The following is a 20641-nucleotide window of genomic DNA, read 5'->3' on the forward strand; positions in this document are numbered from 1 at the left end:
TTTACACTAATAGAGGTTTTACTCTTTATAGGGTATAACATATTTGAGAAGTGTGACAGTGCATGATTGCACTCTACTCCAGAGAGCTTGTTATTTCAGGGTAAACAAGCACCTTGTATAAATATAATAAAGGGCCAAAGAACTGATTATACCATGTCAGGGTTCTCATTACTCTAGTTACAGGAAATTTAACATTTTGCTTTTATTAATCAATCAGGTGCAGCTCTATTGCTGATAACTTTGAGGCCTCAAACCAAAACGCAGTTTCTCCATGGGGCCTCAGCAGGATACTTCCAGCTTCGGTATTCACTAGACATAATCCTGATTTATGAGCCAAATGTTGTTCTGCACTGTTTCAATAGATTTTAAATTTGTAGTTTAGCCAAACATATTTTTTCCTGAGTAGTATAGACTTTTGTTGTGATGAAAGAATGGGCCTTCAAGATCATCAGATTTGCTTAGCTGAACTTGTTTTGAAAGAATATTTATATGCAAGTGGAGTCTGCTGAAGTGTGTATACCTGTGTTTCAGGACAAAGATAAAGCAATGTGGTTTTTCTCTTAGATATGAAGTTTTTCTATTGATGTTCTCTGAGAGAGTGAAATCTGGTGGTTATCATGTGATAGAACAGAGGTTTTTGTTTATTAGACCACGGATATAACAGAGATTTTTGTTTAACAGACCAGGGATATAATTTTCTTCAATTTTGCTCTTAGCTGTATCTTGCGGGATCTCTTTTCTCTGCCATTTCTGCCTGTGCTGTTGAGTGTAAATTGAAATTTTCTGTCGTTACAATTAAATGTAAATCAACGAATGACAAATATTTAATGGTTGTGTTTAATAGTGAAGACACATGGTCTTAAGCCAGTATAAAATGAAGGGTAAGACCATAATATTTCCAACCAGCTTCCTCAGGAGAGACCGTGCCAGCTGTACAGATGGACAAGATCATGATGTGTTCAATGAAATAATAAGTGCAAATGTCCATATTTCACAATTTTATGAACAGTAAGGTCTTTACAGCTGTCATATTTAATGTCATTTAAGTGATACATATTTTAGAGGGCAGCAACAGAAAAGCATGTATGTAATAAAAAAGCATTGGCAATACTGAGAGACAAATACAGGGATTATGCACGTGAACTCTGACTGTTAAGAGCATTGCTATAGTTTCTTACTCAAAAATCTTATACCAACTCTGCCAAGCTAATGTGCTGTGGGTGGAAATTAGAAGGCTGCATGGTAAAACTGCTAATAAGATAATACCTAAAGGACTTGATATGCAAACATAATGTAATAGACAAAGAACAATAGTTCCTGCCTTGAAGAGTTTATAATCCTTACAGACAGGACAGTAAACAGAAGGGAAGTTAAATGTTTCCTTAGAAAATGATGATTTATTTTAAACTGGAATGGTCAATTAGTTCTTGCAGATTTGCTGTCAAGACTTCTCCAGGGATAAAAATTAGGCACCCAGAACCTGCAAGTTTGTGGCCTTAATCTTTAGGGTGCATATTGGAAGATTCTGCTATGCAGCTACGAGTTCTGTGAATCTTGAAGTGGTTGTTTTCAAACACATCTTGCCTTGACACCTGATTTTCATTCAGTGTTTGCTTCGCTCAGGGGTTATGGAGACCTTCATGGGCCCAGGGGACTGCTTCACTATTGAGGGGTTAATAATTTTAAGAGAAGTGATATTCTAAATAGGGATGGTGCAAACTCTGTGCATTCCTAACTCCTAACTAGCTGGCAGATCTTGAAGGTCAGCTTCATCCTGTAGTTGTGAACATATTTTGGTTTTGTTCTTGTAGTACTACCAGCCATGGTTTTGGAACAGGAATATTGATTTTCTGCATCAGTTGATCTAATGGCTAAGTTCTGGCTTTAAAGCTACTTGTGATCAAGTCTGGTCTGTATGTTGACTGCACCGGTGTATTTTTTTTGTTTGTTTTTTTAAGACGGCAAATTGCAGGGATATAACTGAAGGCATAGTTAAAGGACTATGTGGTTAAGTAACTGTAGCAACTGAAATGGATGGCAAGCAAAGCTTCCCGGAAAGTTGATACACTTCCAGCTGAACAGTGTTAGAAGAGATCAGCTCCTTAGCAGTACTCCCGCCTGTTACCCAGGTAGCGTGCAGGCTGGGAAGAGCAGCTTGCCTCAGCTGTCAGGCTGAACCTGCGGGCAGAGCAACCCGTGGGCCTCACAACGGCGTGGAGGGGGCAGAGCGGGCAGCGCCGCGGGTTGTGCTCCCGCCGGTGTCCCGAGAGCTGCGGTCCTGCCGCTCTCCGCTCCTGCCTTGTCTGCGCCGGGTCTCCTGTGTCCTCCGGCGGGTTTCAGCAGAGGGCACTCTGTTCTCACGGTGGAGGAGGCGCTTCCCGTGCTGGGGAGAAACCTACACGGATTGGAAAAGTTTCCAGTGCAACATATTTGAACAAACTCTTCATCGGTTATGTTTAGTTCACTGGAGCGTATTTTTAACTTCAGTGGCAGGGATAATAGCCCTTTTTCTACGTGTTGCTCCTAGCGGACTCGACGAAAGCTTGGGACATCACTGGAAGCCGTAGCGCGAAGGTAGAGGATTTTAGTGCTGCTGTTTAGCAGCCCAAAGCTCCGAGGGAGAAGCTGTCGTAGGAGGCATACTCGTCAAATTTACAGTAGGAAACCTAAAAATATCGTAGAGGGCAGCACGATTAAAGACCTCCTCGGTGTGTGAGCAGATTCGCAGCTGTATTGTGAGAGCTACTTGGAGATGAGACACAGGATGGTTGTGGTTTTGGAAGCTGCTTTGCATCAGATTTGGGGGCTGACTTCACGGTAGCTTTTGCCCCTCGGGGGAAGACGAACCGCGTGGTCCCGGGCTGCCGGGGTCTCGGCCGCCGACACCGGAGCGCCGCCAGTGCCTCCGCAGCCGGGGGAGGGGGAGCCGGGCCCCCTTGGCTGCCCGGCCGTTCGCGCTGGCCGGGGAGGCAGAGGCTGCGCGGGGGGTGCCGAGCCGCGGCGGCGGAGCGGGCGCCGGGCCGGCCGCGGCTCCGCGCCGCAGGTGGAGGCGCCCGGGCGCCTCTCGGCGGGGCCGGGCTGCGGCGGGCGGGCGGGGGCGGCCCGCTGCCAGCAGCCTGTAGGACCTTGGCGAACGTGCGGCTGTGGGCTGGAGCCTGGCGTGAGGGAGGGGCCGCCGCGCTGATGCAGGATGCTGTATCCCGGTGCCGTGACAGGCGAGGCGCTCCCTGCCCTGCGAGCGGGAAGGAGGCGCCGGCAGAGCCAGACCCGCTCCCCGCCGCTCTCGCGGCCCCAGCCCCGCTGCGCGCCCCGCGGCGCTCCAGGTGGGTGAGCTCGGCGGCCGCGCCGGGGGGCGGGAGCCCCCGCGGCTGCCCGGGCTGGCTCTCGGGCAGCGGCAGCTTCCTCGACCCGCTTCTCCGAGCGGATTCTCGCCAGGGCGGCGGGTCGGGCCCCGCGGGTGACTCCCCGAGACGGGCCGGTCGGGTTCAGCGTAAGCGGGGGCGGCCGCGGTGCTGGGTGGGGGTCGATCGAGAAGGCAGAGCGGCGCGGGTTGCTGGCGGAGCCCTTGAGGAGCCCAGGCACCGACACCTGTGAAGAGCTGGTGTGTTTTGCCAGTTGTGGCTCTCAGCAATGCCTGGCGGGCGCAGGGGGAGTAAGGGGAATCTTCCTTCTCTTATTGCCATAGTTGATTGAAACTTTTGAATGGCAAGAGCATTCAGGAGTGCTGAAGGTTTTGGGAAGAAGGAAATAAAATACCCTTTTCTGTAAGGAATCTTAATTATGCTTAGTTGACAGGTGCAAGAACTGTTTGGATAGATGTTTTTCCTTTAGGATATCTGACCTTTTAGAAAGGAGTACTTTTTTTCTGAAGGAGAGATTTGCATTCACTGTGGAGGTTTGCAAAATAGTGGGGGGGTGGTGGGGAGGAGGAGATGGCTGTTTGTGTGCCTGTGTTTTAGGGCTGTGTGGAACTTGTACTATTTTAAGATCACTGGGGTGATAAATAGTCTGGGGCAAAAAGATGCATCGACACTAGGAATTAGCAGCATTATTACATGTCGTGTTGTTTTGTGTTTTTTTTTTTTTTTTTCTCGATGGCAATTTTAATTTGAATTCTTCAGTAAAAGTGACTGATAGTTTCATGTTGGCCCTGAAATGGTGATGAGTCAGTAAATTGACGGATTTATTTTCTTCGCCCTGATTGCTTGGGGTCTGAGCTGTTATGATCAGAGCTTTCAAAGGCAATGGAAATGACTGCTGAAGTCCCAGGGCTGGGCTCTCAGCTTTAAGTGAGTGAAAGTACTGAAACGGTACATCAGAAATCCTGTGCTCCTTGGGTTTTACCTTCTGGAAATCAGGATGAGAGGGGTTCCCAATCTGATAATTTCTCCATTCAGGCGGTAATCAAACTTGCCCACTATTGCCAGCTTCCCACAACCTCTCATTTTCCCCCTTTCTGTTCTGCGGTTGGCACCAGCTCACCCTGCAGGCTGTGCTCATGGCATGCACGGCGCGCCTGCTCCTCTGGCCAGCGCTACTCCCGTGTTTGCATTGCGTTTCTTCCAAAGGCCGGTTCCACTCCTTTGCCCAGTTTGCTTTAGTCATTGAAACTCTGGCGGAGCCCACTTGATTTTGTTTGTAACTTGAAACAATTTCTCTCAGCAGAGCCCCAAGGCACAAGGATGGCCAGCCCTAAAGCCACGGGGCTCTTCTGGGAGATCACTTGGCTTGCTATTGCTATCTATGCTCATCTACAGGTAGGTAACAAACTTGTTGCTATTGTCATGCATGGTCCTTTATCAGATGATCTTGCTGCACACTTTGAATTACTATTTTTAAATGGAAAGCTGCCACAGGAATCACACTGTAAATAAAATGCTCTCAATTAGAAGGTTTTCCTCTCACTGAACTGAATTTCAAAGACATCTGTCTGGTAAATGAATGTGCTCTCTCTTCCTAGTAATATTTACCTGACTGTACTATGTGGGGACCAAAGGGAGATCTTGCCAGATGTGTAATGCCATGGGTCTTTCTAGGCAGCACAGCTGCTCTTTGTCCCCAGAAGGTTTAGCACCTGATAAATGTTAAGATACCGTAAGTGACAAGGGTTATATAAATACCTGGGTAGAAACATCTAAAGCACTTGGAAGTCAGTATCAGGGGAGAAGGTGGTCCAAAAATGTCTTTGCTTCGAGTGTTCAATGAACACAGGAACCACGGAGGAAAACCATAGCTGCCAACCGATCTATTGCCTGACACGTGAGCCTAATCAGTTCCAAGAAGTGTGTATTTCAAGAAATATGCTGTGCTGGCATGCAGCAGAGATATTGTTCTAGGATGTCATTCTCTATACTGAAAGTTCCCACAGCACAGAATGTTACAAGGATTCTTCAGTCTTAAATACACTCAAATCCAGAAATTCTTGGAAAAGGGCAGCTAAATAAACTGAAGAATATTTTTGGAAATAAGTAGCGTCATCTTCTGAAGTGTTGTAGTAGTTTTTGACAATAATTAAAATCTTGGCTTTAAATAAAATCAGTGATACTGTTTACTGTAATACTGTTGCATACTGTTTGTCCTATTGCAATGCTGAGAAAAGATTGTTTCAAACTGGAGCCTGGTGTGCTGGACACTATATAAAGATACATCCTGAAGAATTTTGAACTGAAGGATAATACATCAGGCAAAAGTAAATTGCCAAGGAGTATGAAGAACTGAGGAGACCGTAGTAGACAGCTGAGTAAGCTATGATCAATTCAGGGTGGACTTGGGGGTTTAAGGTAGTGGGAATGGGTCTCCAACCCATCCTCAGTAGCAGCACCAAATGCACTCTGTGCTGTGAGACATCTGGCAGCTACCTGTCAATGAACACCTCCTGTATCTGCGTTATGGGTGCACATGTCATGAAAGTACACTGGTTACTTGAGTAAAGGACTCGCCATTAAAGTAAAAATTATTAGATTTGTATTAATTGTGCGATAAAATGCAGTGCATTCGGTGCATGTCCAAGAGGATAGGGCAACAGTGCGATCTTCTGCTTTTTGCTTGCATATTTCTTATGCAAGACTAAAATGTTACTGATTTGCTGTGCCTATTTGGCTTGTATTTTTGTGTGCAAGCAGTTGAGTGATGCTGTACTATCTGGCCCTATAAAACACTGTTAAAGTAGTATGTAAAGTTCACTTGATAGTTCTGTTCAAGATGAAAATAGAAGTTCAGAGAAGGGAAATGTCACCTTCATGTCTGGGCTTTTTGGTCATGAAGAGACCACTTTTTTTCTTTTACAATATTTTTTTGGTATTTTTTTTTCTTTCATTTTTTTCTTATTGTAGAACTGGAAACAGTAGTGGCATAGTTTCCTCTTCTCCACGAATGGTTTGGCATAGCTTCACATGTCTCTTTATAATAAAAACAACCCAAACACATTGTAATAATCAATAGGCTATTGTGAGTAGCTTTATGAACATTTCAATCTAAGTAAATTTTTTTGGTCTTGATTGTCCTTTAAAATATTCTAACCTATTTGGCATATTTGAATCATTAGCACTTAACCCCAATCTTGTAGGAGGCCATCGTGCTTCTAAGTTTAGGTGTTTTATCACAATTGTAGGCACATTCAAGATATTTTATATTATTTAACATAACATTTTTGGTATCCAATAACCATTAATGCTTTAATTGGTTGCTTGGGGCCATACTATATGGACCACACACAGTCATTCTACCCTAATATTGTACCATAGCTTCCACTTGTGTTGTTTTTGGCTATTAAAGTGCTTATGTCTGGATTGAATCAATTAGAAACAATTGGATGCTGGGCAAGGTCACAAGTCTATGTCATGTCACTTATGTTCAATTGATTAATTTCATCCTGCTTGAGGCAGGTACAGAATAAAATCATGACCATTTTAAAAGACTGTGGTAGAAATGTGGTATGAACATAATGCAAAGAAAACTTTAATCTGAGAAGTTGTGAAAAAGAGGTAGCTGATGCTGAGAAGAAATGCAAGTTAACTTTGGTTAGAGGAGCCCTTTCTGATTCCTCGTAGCATGGTAACAAGCACAACATGGTGTTCAGCTGGGCCTCAAACTGAACTCTGCCCTTACAGATATGCAGCATCTCCAGTCTGACAAAATAATTTTGCCAAGGGCAGATTAGTTGCTCTAGTAGTAAATTAGATTTCCCAGGATAACCCAGTGAATAGCTGACCACTGAGCATTGCTGAGCTGCCTGTTGATGAAATCTGTTCTCTGACCAAGGGCAGTGGCATAATTGACTCGGGACTAGATCACTTACAGGCTGGCCTTGACTGTGGTCTTTTGCAGACGTAGATCCTACTTTTTCTGATATGTGCCAACATAAATGAAATTAATGGACCTGCATTAGTCTAAAGCCAATGGTAATCCAAGCAAATAATATCTATATGTTTTTCTTAAAAACAAACAAAAAATACCTCATTTTTTTTCTAAAGATTTAAATGATGACTCTGTCCAAAGAAGTTACTGTATTCCACAGCCTATATGCATTTGTGAACTGCAGCTATATCCTTCACCTTGAATGTAACTATTTGTATTTATGGCTACATATGGTGTAAGAGGCTCCTCATTCTTCTCACATGGTAGCAAGCAAGCTATCAATACTGCAGATTTTAGGAGATGGTTAAGCTAATAAACAAAATAGAAGACGTCCAAGTCCAATTTTGCTGGTTTTAAGTGATCTTTTGAGTACATGTGGCTCCATACTGGTGATTGAAAAGGTAGGATGTTCAGCCTGGTAACCAACTCTTTCTTAACCTTGTGATCACGTTTTCTTACACCATTCAACTACATGCTGTTACATTTTTTATGAAATGTATGCAAGACTGTATATCTGCATATACGTGCTAATGGATTAATGGCAGCAAGAAATGATGACTAGCAGATTCACATAGACAAATATGTCATCAAGAATTTTACACATGGATTCACTTTAGATTTATTCTATGTTATTTTGTTTCGAATCAGGAATATGCTGATATTTTCTAAGGTTCTTACAGTCCAAATTAAACTGTCTACAAGTCAGTTCATTTCACCTTCAAAGACCATGGGGTTGCGAATGTCTGAGGAGGGAATACCAGCAAAGACACCATGTCTGGATATTTAAGCAGCATTAGCTTAGGATTTCTATGGAAGGAAAAGTTTCCTAGGTCACATATTCATTGAATAAACTATTGGTTGTTCCCATGATTTATGTTTCTGCAATCCCTGCCTGCCTTATGGTTTTTTCTAACTATCTGTGATATTTCAGATATAAAAGGATATACATGCTGAAAACATTATCTTATTCAAAATGATTCTGCCATAACCAATCTGCCAAAAACTACCAACATAGCAAACGTCTTTAAGGTTGAATTTTGCAAGGCCAAAAATCTGATGTCCATTATATGACATAGTGGACTTGGATACTATCTTTGTGGAAAACCTTTGGAAGATTGTTTTACAGTCACTGAATGTGTTGCACACCGATGTTCAGAAAATAGATTATGGTCTACATGCCATACAATAGTAAGGTTTCTTAAATCTCCACTAGTTTCAATCAAAAATATCAGGATGAGATTTGCAAGTCCAGAGTTAAATCTGAAGCAGTATTCCTTCCTTTGTAGGCCAGTTGCAATTCTGCACCCGTCTGGAATTTTGCCATCAGCCTCAATAGCCTGTGGTTTTATTCTTAGTTGGAAGATTGAGATGCCTCCACTACAGTCAAATAACACTTTTGAGACTCTGTAGAATTGTTCTGACTTAAAATATTCATTATTTCTAAGATCGTAACTCAGTGACAGCATTACCAGAAAACTTATGTAAGCTTTGAATTTATGACTAATAATGATTGCTCAGCCAGTGCTCATAGGATCTGAACTGCTGTTACCCCAAATTTACAATCTGAAAGAGTTGAATTGCCATAAAAATTGTGATGAATCTGTCTTGTGACTTGAGACACAAACTCTAGATGAATACTTATTTCTAAAAGTGTAGTCATAAAAATTTAAGTCAGCTGTGGGAGATGACCCAAGAGTACAGATGATATCAGTGAAGGGATCCTTTTACTGCCTCATTTACTTGTTTCCATTTTCTTAGTAAATATTTTAATCATAGTGATTGTAAGTGATGCTTGCAGTGGTACAACTTGGAAAATCAGCTCTAGCAGGGTCCAAACCCATTCTTTCCCACGTGGTAAAGGTGGTTTAGTCTCCATATATAGCCAGATTTTGAATTCTCTATCTGTGTCTTCAGGTATGGGCATTAGGGCTCACTCTGATGATAATTTTTGTTGCGGTTACACTAGAAATTGGGCAGAGATTCTCAAATCACTTGTGTGTTGAGCTGCAAATTGCTGGTTCCTAAAAGATATCTGAGAGTCAAACACTCTTAGAAAAGCCTCAAGTGTAGGAATAATCCCTCACAAAGGCAAGTGGCTTCTAATATCTGTTGAAAAAGTAGTGAAGGAATGAAGGAATAGTGCTCTGGTTTTAGCAGATACTTGAATACTTAGTCACTGATAGTGACTCATTCAGGTCTGCCTGTTGCAGCTGGATCCTTCATATTCCTTACCAAACTGGGGCACAACTGGCACTGAGGGTGACAGTTTTGCCCAGTGCCCCAAACTCCCTTCCTGCCTTTGCGTCGCAGGAAATGTACATGATCGATTGTGCTGATATTAAAGCTTTTTTATTGTTCATTCAGAAATCATGATTTGGCCACCCAAAATGATGAGTTTCACTTCAAAAGAACGTATAGTTTAAAATCTGAGTCCTTTTTATTCACTTTTAGTTCTGGAACCTGTAGGGTCCACATATTTCTGTCCTTATCTGCAATTTTTGGGCTTGAAGCTTTTCTTAAAACAGTTCTCCATGCTCACCTGAATCCAGGAGCTGGGGTTTAAGTAAATACCAAATATAATGTGGCTTGCAATAAAGTAGCAAAATTAATTAATTTCAGTGATAGTAGGAGCAGATTTATAATTGTGCCTCTCTGCTTGTTTGTGTTGTAAGGCTGTGCAAGAAATCTTTGGGCATGAGTTATATCACAATGTGCAAGTGTTGTACTTTACTATTAAGTCAGTGCATTGTCAAGATTTTATATAGTTGATAATACTGATGATGAAGTCTTGTGGCTGTGTACAGTCCAACACAATCTTACTTGAACAATTCCAGTTTAATTCTTATTATGCAAAATCTTTGTAAAACAGAGATGTTTTGTGCGTGGTGAAAGAGTAGGTTTGTTTTTGATGTGCAGTTTGCTAGTGAGCGCAACATTCCAAAAGGGACATTGGATACAGCCCTAGCAACTCTGGGGCGACAACTAAGACCCACATAGGAACTGTATAGCGCTGCAGTTCTGATGTACCCTCTGCATGCGCTTTATTGCCACTGGTAGATAAATAATTCCTTTGAAAGCATGTTTATAACTTTTTTCCCGTAAGAGGGCAGCTTTTCTTGATAGCAGCTGGAGTACATAGACTGTCAAGTGCTCTTGAATTTAAGGGTCATATTTTCAAAACGGCCTCACTCCAGCTTCCAGGAGGAGGTACAGTTTTACAAACTCACTTTTTGGTGACCATCAGGTACACAAGGGTGCTAAACTTAATGCAGCATTTTCAGAAGGGTCTGTGTGATGTGGAGCCTTTGTTTTGATGGCTTTCAGTAAGATTGGAGACATAAGTTAAACGCAAATACTGTTAAGTACTACTTAACTGTATTGGTAGGTGCTTAGCTGAATTTTTTGAAGCAAGCAACAAGGTAAATTTCAGTTCAACGAGAACCAGGCATTAGGTCCCTTAGGCACTTCTAGGAGTCTGGCTAAGCATTTGTCATCATGTTTAGCTGATTAAACCAAAACTTTCAGCCTTAGAACTCTTTTGAGAAAAGAATAGGCTTCTGGTGTGTAAGTTCTAGTACCTGGGTGTGTAGATATTTGATAATACTTTAGAAGTGCAAATACAAGCATCAGGTGTTCATAAAGGGAGGGCAGTTTTTGAAAACTTGGCCCAATATATCCCTTCCAGACAGCATATTACATACATTGTTTAGGAACAATGTTATTTCTGTTTCTAATTTTATATTTATTAGATTTAACATCATTATGGAGAGAAAATGAAAACAGCATTCTCGGTCTGTTTTGAGAAATGTGGTTTCCAAGAATTGTCGGTTTGTCATGCTTCTGGATCCACTAGAAACACGGTGAATGCAAGTCAGCTCGACTAAATTGTGAAACAATATTAAAAATGCATTTATGATTGCAATTACTAGATTGTTGTTGTATGCTAACTGTTGTCATTTGTGTCACGGTGGGAGGGCCCAACTGGTTAATGATGCTGGTTTGTACCATTAAATAAGTTTATATGTGGAAACATGTATTTATGTAATGGTTTTTTTCTGTCATCAGGTGCTCTGCCAAAAATCAAAGCTGCTTAAAATTTATAGGATACAATTGCTTGTTAGTGCATGCAAGCAGAGCAAGGTATCGCTTGTAGTCTGTATACGTGTAAGCACCTATAGAGGCTGACTCTATACTAAATGCAGACATAGTGAAGAGAGTTTTAGCTGCTTCATATATTGCCTTTTAGTATCATAGAAGTAAGATGACGTGGGCACACCTGCACTGCCATAGAATGTGAAGCGTAAGGGATTGTGTTCTTTCAAGCTCTGTTTAGCAGTAAATGTTGCCTGGCCTGCATGTTGCAGAAGCTTTGAGAAGGCTGCAGAAACTGGCTTTATTCCCAGCTGGCTGATGCAGCTAGAAATTAACTACATCCAAAATATCCTCCCCTTTGGTTCTCATTTCCCTGTTTGTATATGTGGTTGCTCCAGGCCATGTACTGGTGTGGAGAAATGCAAAAGGACAGTGCAAGTGCTGGTTCCGATACATTCAGATTCCCCTTTTCTGATGAGAGCTTTCTTTGCTTTCCCAGCTACTGCAGCCTCTTGTTGGTGTAGCAGTGGTGTGGAAGCAGCAGGCTAAACAAGCTCAGTGCTCTCTGTGGATGGATAACAAATGAAATATGCTAAAATATGATTTGGCTTCCTCTCTTGAGAATCTTCTTTTATTAGATGTTTTCAAGGTCTCATTACTCATTTGGTATTTTGTTTTCTTGAGTCTCCAAATAGTTTTAAACTGTTCCCTGGTTGACTAACATGGAAGTTGGCCGAAAAAAACAATAGCATAGTAGTGTCTTGAGTATTGCCTGCTTGGTAGATGATGTTCTAGTTGGAAACTGCCAGGTACATCCAAGATATTAGTGATTCTTTTGGCTGATCTCATCAACACTTTTGTTTGAAAGCAGAAGAGGGAATACATCTATCACTGGAGACAGATGTTGTATATGCTGTATGCTATGTGGGGATTTTACTAATGCCACTAACTGATAAGACTGCTTGAACACGCTCTTTTTTTGTGGCCCGATTTTATAACTTTATATGAATATAAGGTGCTTTATGTGACTAACAGTTACACTTTTCATTTAGATGAGTGGGTCTCAAGTAATTATTTTCATGGAACAGCCAGCTCAGAGTTTGGCACCAGTTAATGGTGCAAATTAAGTGGTAGGAAATCCTATGAAATGAAGGTGTAATGCAAAACAAAGAGTATCATCCTTGCACGGTGTGAGTTCCTGGTTTGCCCACACTTGAGTAAATACACAGTTGTGATTCCTTTATGAATGGGGTGGAAAGGCTAGACAGGGATCGGCTGGTAACTTGTTTCTTTCAGCATAAGAACTCCTAGTAAAACTACTAGGAGATGGATTCAAACCAATGAAAGGTGATTGTCCTCCCTGGAATGATCTTTGGCACTCCTTGCTGTGTGGTGTTTTTTTTTTTTAGTAGAAGGTTACATGGATTTCAGGGATTACAAGATGAGTACTAAGATCCACTAAGTGTTACTATATAGACAAACAACAGCAGGCTAAGGATAGTAGGTGAGTTCAGGAAAGTATTCTAGGGAAGTGTTGTACGTACACGCTCTGGGTGTACTCCTTGAGTGTCCAGTTACAGCTGCTGTCAGAGGCTGATGGGCTAAATGGATCCTTGCTGCGAACTAGTTCAGCTGTTCTTATGTCATTTTGATGTTCCTTAGGGCTACATTTTGAGGATCATTGAACTAGAAGTTAGAACCAATTCTAGACCTACTGTCACTTATGACTCATCAATTAAAAACTAACATTAAAGAAATCTATTCTTTGGACTCCAGGTGCATCTGGAGGTATGTCCTGGATGCATAAGAACTTGCTCAAAACCTATGTAGTTACCTACTTTCTGAGCTTCTTTGTTTCTGCCTGGAGTACTTTTTTATTTTTACAACAATGTTATTAATTTTTTTCTTGACAAATGTTTTTATTATGTTTCTGGTGCATTGTCAAATTTTAAAGCTTTGGAATGATTTTTAAAGTGTGCAAGGAAACTCGGGTCATCTTGCTTAATTGCTGGAGTAGTTTCTTGTTTTTAAACAAACACTAGTATTTCCTTGAGCAAGATAAATAGAGAAATGGCTTCTGATATTTTACTAAACAAGGCTTGGCTTAAATTCCACTTTCATTATGTGGTCAGTCCTTCTGAAAGACACAAATATTCCGGACATTTTTCCTGCATGAGTGAGCACTTGCTTTCACCCCAGTGTAAAACTGTGCACCCAAATGCTTTTCCCATTTCCTCTTCCTACCTCTTTCAGTTAAATTTAGAACACAATAGGTTGGTTAAAACTATAGGAAAACCTCCAGAATGCCATCTTAATGTATGTGGTTTTACCATGCAGCTGTTTATCTTCTGCTAAGGGGAAACTATAAATGTATTTTTAATACCAGGAGCTGGGCTTAAAATGCCATTATTCATCCGGTGGGAATAGATTTGAAAATTAGTAAGCAATTAGATCAGTGGGCAAATACATTTTACTTAATGTTGCAAGTCTCATGGGCCTTCCAAATATCCTGTTAGCATCACCTGTTCTTAACTTGCAACCTTTTAAATCTTTAGTCTTAAATAGCAGTCTACACTCTGTATATTTTTAATTTATATTTATGAGCTGAATTTTAATTTTTTAAAAAACTTGCATGGTTTCTCCAAGGTCAACAGAGATGTACTGGGAACATTAAGCTTTTCTTAGTGAAAATGTCTTCCTGTAGATAACCATCTTGAGAACGGCCTTAACTGGGATAACAGAACATGTGGATCTTGTTCTGATCTTTTGAACTTGCTTGAATAATGTCCTTAGCAAACACCAGTGATGTATTTGTTTATAATTGCTTATTTTTCTTACTGAATTTAGACCTCTGTGAGCCATCTGTCATGTGTCACATAGAAACCACTGTTTAGAAATGGGGAAAATGTAGGAATTGCAGACTTTCCCTTTTACTTTTTGAAATGTTAAGGCCAGTCCTCGAGAACTCTGAAGAAAGGACCTTGCCCTTTTCAAATGTACAATGGGAGGGTCCCATCATTCCTTGTCTGCCAAAAGCTCACATTGATCACTGGTAGTATAAGGACTTTCGGTCTAGGCGCTATAAATCCACAGTCCTGAAAAAGATCCAGGCTGCGGAGCCCTGTGGACTTCATTAGGTCACTGTACCACAGATGAGACCTTACTTTGTAAAATTCAGGCTTTCTGCTTCAACAATACAACATTCTGCGCTCGACTAACAGTGCCAGTGAAGTCTGCAGGCACTTTGCCTGAGACATCAGTGGGACTTTTCCTGAGTAAGACCTGCCTCTGGAAAGCAAACTGAGGCTGAATTTCATTAGCTAACTAGTTGGTTATCGTATTTCCTGTGGTGTGAATAATTTCATCTCTTCTTCACAGAACTGCTAGGGACAGATGGCATTTAAAGCTGTGTCTGCAGGCGTTAGTTTTCTTGAAAATTGGCTGTATTTGTCCCTCTGAAAAAGAGCAGTGATAATAGAAAAGGTAATTTGTCTGTTGCTTATAAACCTTTCAAAATTTGAAGTGATTTCCATTTTTTTACATGTCACTTTTTAATTGTGTGTCGTTGAAGACCATTTTATCAGGTGTTCCAGACCATCCCTATTGGCAGGAATTTCTCTGAACTACTGCAGAGGGAAACATCAAAATCAGTCCTTGGAGCATGTACTCTATTTTTCAGGAGAACTGAAGCAGAACATTGAAATTCAATTTTTAAAAATCAGTGTGACTTTTTGCCAGATTTACTATATTCAAAAGATTCCTTTGAACCTTTTAAGGGTTGCGCTCTTCACTGCATGGTGTGGTTCTGCTAACGAAAATAGAGGGAAACACAAGCACACCATAAATAAGGAAAATATAGAGAGCTGATTTCTACATGTAGCATTTTGTCTGTGCATATGAAAATTGACATCATGGTGTTGGAATGTTGACCGTGTTTTGCATTTTGCTAGCTGCTTTTACTGGAAAGCATGTGTTTCAAAGGGAGTTTTCAATTTTTATAAGTCTTTGCCTCCATAATAGCTCAGTCTTATTTTGAATGTAGACTTCAGCTATGAATAAAATTTAACTCACGAAGTAAGAGATTCCTCTGGCACAAAATGCAAATGAATTATGCAAACATTAACCAGTAACATGTATGTCTGGATCAGAATAGTCAAAGCCAGCCTTTAGGTTCCACTGTTACTACTCAGTGCTGCCTTACTCTATTCAAGAATACCTTACTCTTAAAGTAAGGATACTGAGTTCTGAGGAAATCCTTTCAAGAAAAGCTGTATTAAGTGTGGGGGAGGTATAGTTGGCTGCACAAAACCAACCCTTTGTGGGGAATTTTCACTAATGTGCTTGCTTAGCTCCAGATGGATCTGTGAAAGAAGGGAGCTGTGAAGTGAAGAAAACAGACTAGCAGCAATGAAAAAGTGGCACTAGCCCTTCATCTTGAGAATAATCATCCAGGTGAAATTGGCAAAATTCGATTAGATTATCTTTCAGTAATGGTCTGGCCTCTCTCTTCAACCTTCATAATCCAACTCATTTTCCCAGAGTTTCAAGGTTATATACTCTGTAGAAAGTTGGCAGCCCAAGTTTCCCATGTCATCAGCTCTATCCAGTCTCCTGAGAGAAGAGTTTCCTGGTACAACATCCTTGCACCTGTTAGTTCTTCCCCAGCTCTTCTCAAAATCAGGCCAATCTGAACCCCTTCATGAAATTATTCCATGCTATTTAAGCGGTTTACTAGTTTTTTATAATGATGTGATTCCCACAGTGATACGAAGCAGGTCCAGTTCCATCACCTGTCCTTGTGATGTAGGACCCAAACGCCTGGTGACATTTTCAGTGTCTCAGGTTTGATGCGTTTGAAAGAGTTAAGACATCTGTGTTATACTGAGAAATTACATCTGCATGTTCAAGTTAAATCAAAAGTACCTAGTACCTGTCAAAGTGTAAATGCCTCTGTGCAGAGAAAAGCTAGCACTTTTTTTTTTTTTTTTTAAAGAACATTTAACCTCTCTGAAAAATAAAATTCCTCTTTTTAGGTGGTGGTGTGCAATGTTGAAGGCCTCAATTCACTACTAACACTTTGTACTTTATTCCTATATGTTTGCTAAATGGAAATATATGGATGTATAGAGTATGTAATTACACTAACAAAGTCTCAGGCAAACTGAGATTGTCTTTAGTTGAGTTTTAGTCTGAATAAGTGTTAAATGGCTGCAGGTTCCTGATGGACTCTTCTCTGCATATAAGTTACGGGGCTGCTGTATAAAACAATATACAATTATTTACTGTTATTTTTGGTTGAGAAAGTAGACACAATTGGATCTTTTTGCACAACTAAAGGAGAACATTGGTCAAGAAAAAATGAGGAATGATGTTTCATGTTGAAGAGTGATGCAGCTTGCTAGGCTGAGTACCTGCTTGACCTGGGGCTTGCAGTGGCATCTCGTAACATGGGGCCTGCTTGCCTGGGCTGTCTCTTGTGTTGGAATTGGCTCTCTCGGCGGGATCAGTCCATTCATGGCTGTTACAGAGGCTACGTAAGAGCTCACGTTTTTCAGAGACTTGTAAACTAACTCACAGGGCTCTCACCTATCTGTTATTTTCCTGTTTTGTGTAAATAAAAAGTAAACTGTAGCCAACGGAAAAAGCCCTTATAGTTATTCTTGAGATTTCATCAGAACATTTCAATGCAAACAGCTAAATTTACATATAAAATGTCCAATTATTAATTGTCATGATAGCTACCTATGACTCTTACTGGTTATTTCTAGAATCCTATTTCAAGTATAGAAGATTTGTGCAAGATTTATTGTTAGGGGTGAAATTTAAACTTTATTAGGATTAAGCGTTTAATAGTATAATTTGCTGCATATGTTGTGAGTAGAAGCTGCTATGAATAGATCCTCTGTAAAAAAGCATTTGATATATTATGCATGGACTTAAACCCAACATGTTAGTATCTTTACCTAAAGGAAATTATAGGAAGAGATTTACAGAGAAGGGTTTATTCTGTTAACTTCAATTTTTAAAAAAATGTTTCTCAACTGAAGTTGAATTTGATTTCTGTATTTTGACTTTGTTTAAAATGTGCTGTATATGACTTCCTTTGTTCCTTGAATATTATTCTGAAAATAGTACGAATTGGCTGTTTCTCATGTTTATGAGGACAAAAAAATAGTAGTAGTAGTAGGTGGAATATTTAAGTGGGGTGCCCTGTTTTTCTATTTGTCCACTCACAATAGACCTGAGGATTTAAGTGCAAGGTTTCCTGTTATACTACTGGAATTTTTAGTGTAATTTTTATACCTTGTAGAGAACTGGGAGAAAGGCTCTCCCTTTCCTACATGTCTTCAGCCCCCAGCCTCCCAGGACGCAGTAGTGTGGAACACGTTGATTTAGAACAGGTATCAGGTTTGGGCTTGATGCCGAAGGAGCGAAACCAGGAGGGCAACACAGCCCTGTGTTTTCCCAGTTTGCCTGAGGCGTTTGATTAATCTGTGAAATGCTGGTGATTGGTTTGGATTCTGATGGCTTTTATGCAATTTGGAATTATTCTGTGTTTGTAAATGGCGGGAATGAACAGTTTTGGCTTATTTTGAGATTCAGAGACCATATTAAATCTTCTTGGCATAGGCATTTTGACTTGGAGATTTTATTATTGTCCTGTATTTCCTCTTAAAGTGTGTAGTTGCTTCAGTAATCAGATTTTTGTTTTGTTTTTTGAGAAGTTGTCTTTTTTTGTAGAACAATTTGCAGTCAGCCCCTTCCTCTCTTATTAAAGCTGGAATAACACAAGATGAGGAGAGCTGCTGCATGCATCATCTTAAGGAAAGGAAAAGCACGTAAGGAAGAGGCAAATCTCATTCAGTCATTTTTGGATGGTTTTCTGCAAGAGGGCAACAAATTTCAGATCTTGTGTGGATGTGTAGGATTCCCTTCAGCTTTTCTACCAGGAACTATAAAAAGCTTGTATAAAGGCACAGAATAATTACAGCCTGAGTCAAGCCAGCAAGTTGGCTTTTTTCACTATAATCAGGATACGAACATCTCTCTTGGCAAATAGGACTGGGCTCTGAAATAAAGATGTTCTGGACTGATAATTCCAAGTACAGCCAAACTTGCAGAGACATACACAGGTTAAGATTTATATTCGAGTCTTGTTGTTTAAAATGGATGCTGTTTAAGCTTCATATAATAACATTTTTCTTGGTATAGAGTGCAGAGGAAGCCAGGCCTGTAAAAAGTGCAAATGAAAATAGAATTACTGCCACAGTTAACTTCAGCATGGCTTAACTGTGAGATTTGAGACTATCTTATTGTTTGCAGTTTGTAAAGCAGTGGAGAATGTGAAGAGATGTATAATTATGTGTGATAAGAACCGAATCATTAAGAGCACAGTATTTCACACCACTGTTTGTAAATTCCCTAGATTGTGCAGATTCTAGCTTCGGTAGTTTCTGGTGTCATGATTGTCTTCAGTCTGAGAAGTCGCAGATATATAGGGCAAAAGGAATCCTCCGCAATTAAACAAAAGGGTGGGTGAATTTATTTCCCTGCCTTTGCACAGTCCATTGTTCTTGGATTCTGTCTGTATTTTGAAAAGTCTTAGAATGCTAAAGACAAACATATGAGAATCTGGAACCATGCTAAATCTTTAGATATTGAACTGTTAGGGTTGGCCTCCTCGCTCACATTAGCTTGTACTGGCAAACTAAGAGCTGACTGCGGATAAGAAAATTCAGGGGAGGTTATTGCCACAGATCCATCCAAAAGTGCTCTGGAACAGTTGAAAATATTCTGTAGGAATAGTGCCTTTCTGTAAATCTTTAAACTATGCTGTCAAGACTTCTATTTAACCTTACATGCAAATGGTAGCAGTAAAAGAGAAGCTCCTATTAATAGATAAGCAACAATAAGTGATTTTGCACTGTTGGTTAGAAATTGGGCATGTACTGGAAACTCTGCATTTCCCCTTTCACTTGCTGTTTTTAAAAGAGCAGAGTATCCCCTGTCCTGCAAGAGGCATGACAGCTTTTCAAAAGACACAGTCAAGTGGACAAACTAAAATTATGTGTACTCTTTTAGAATTCAGTATATAAAAGCTGCTTTTGAAAAGCTTTTCCTTAGTAACTGTCCTACTTCTGAGTAAAACAGTGGTGCTTTCCACTTGGAAGCAGGGGAGGCTGAGTGACCTACCTTCTAAAAGATGTCTTGGTCACTTAGAGCTAATTGTTCATTTTGCACACAAGACATACGCATTAAGAGATTTAAGCAACAATAAGAGTCAGTCCCTCCACAACCTTTCCTGTATTGGCCAAGGTAGGAATGCTTTTCAGTAGCTTGACTATAACCTCTACACAGTGTTTGGTTGTGTGCTTAATTTTTAGTTGCCAATAGATTCTGTGAAATGCCAGTAACTACATACATGCTGAAAATTTACTACCCCCTACAGTTAGATTCTTCAAACTGCTGGAAAAGAGAAGGAAATGAGATAGTTTATCTCACCAGCCATCTGCTATGCCATCATAAACTCCAGTGCGGTATTCTGAGGGAGGAAAATTATTCTGTTAAATTTCCTGTAGAAAGATAATCATTATTGGAAAGCAATACATGACTTATGACATGTCACAGTTCATCTGTCCTGGGAGCTATCTGTTGTATGTGCACATCTGCTTCTGTACACCCACACAGGATGGGAAGATATTCCTCCACAGGAAGGTCTTCCGTTCCCTCAATGTGCAGGTGGTATGTGCTGGCAAATTGCATATTGTGGATTTGGTAGCCAAGTTCCCAGAGTAATGCACACATAGTGAAGCAATTCACTCAACTTCAGCTGTTTGAATGAGAATACAAGATGGGTGAGTAGGAATATAATCACATGGCCTATCTCCCAAAGTTCCTTCTGTGATACCTGTTTTAAGAACTTAAAATTGCTACTGGTTGCATTTGAAATATAGACCATTAGAGCATTAAAATGGTATGTTAGTGAGATCAGTCACAGTGAAGATAATTTCTGCTTAAAAAAAAATGAAGAGCATTTGAGAGGACATCATACTGGTTTTTAATTCCAAAACATTAGACAATGTCTTGCCTTTGAATTGCAGATGTTCTTCATGCTTCATCCTTTTTCTGTTGTCATGTTCATTGAATGTCTTTCTGTAATCACTTCGGTAATTTTAAAACTGCTCAATAACAT

General features: G+C 40.4%; 1 protein-coding gene across 3 annotated transcripts in view; it reads left to right on the top strand.

The window, feature by feature from the left end:
* The first annotated feature begins 3190 nt into the window (after window positions 1-3190).
* ADAMTSL3 (ADAMTS like 3) overlaps window positions 3191-20641 on the top strand; it is a 182312-nt gene continuing 164861 nt past the window's right edge. For 2 of the 3 annotated variants that reach the window (XM_065641639.1, XM_065641640.1), the window contains exons 1-2: window positions 3240-3323; window positions 4666-4757. In XM_065641639.1, coding sequence (XP_065497711.1) covers window positions 4683-4757 — 75 coding nt within the window. In that variant the 5' untranslated portion in view covers window positions 3240-3323; window positions 4666-4682. Of the gene's footprint in view, window positions 3324-4662; window positions 4758-20641 lie in introns of all 3 variants that reach the window. The other variant, XM_065641638.1, reaches the window with a different exon arrangement.

The sequence above is a fragment of the Caloenas nicobarica genome, chromosome 10 (genome assembly GCF_036013445.1).
Source record: "Caloenas nicobarica isolate bCalNic1 chromosome 10, bCalNic1.hap1, whole genome shotgun sequence".
Classification (NCBI taxonomy): Eukaryota; Metazoa; Chordata; class Aves; order Columbiformes; family Columbidae; genus Caloenas; species Caloenas nicobarica.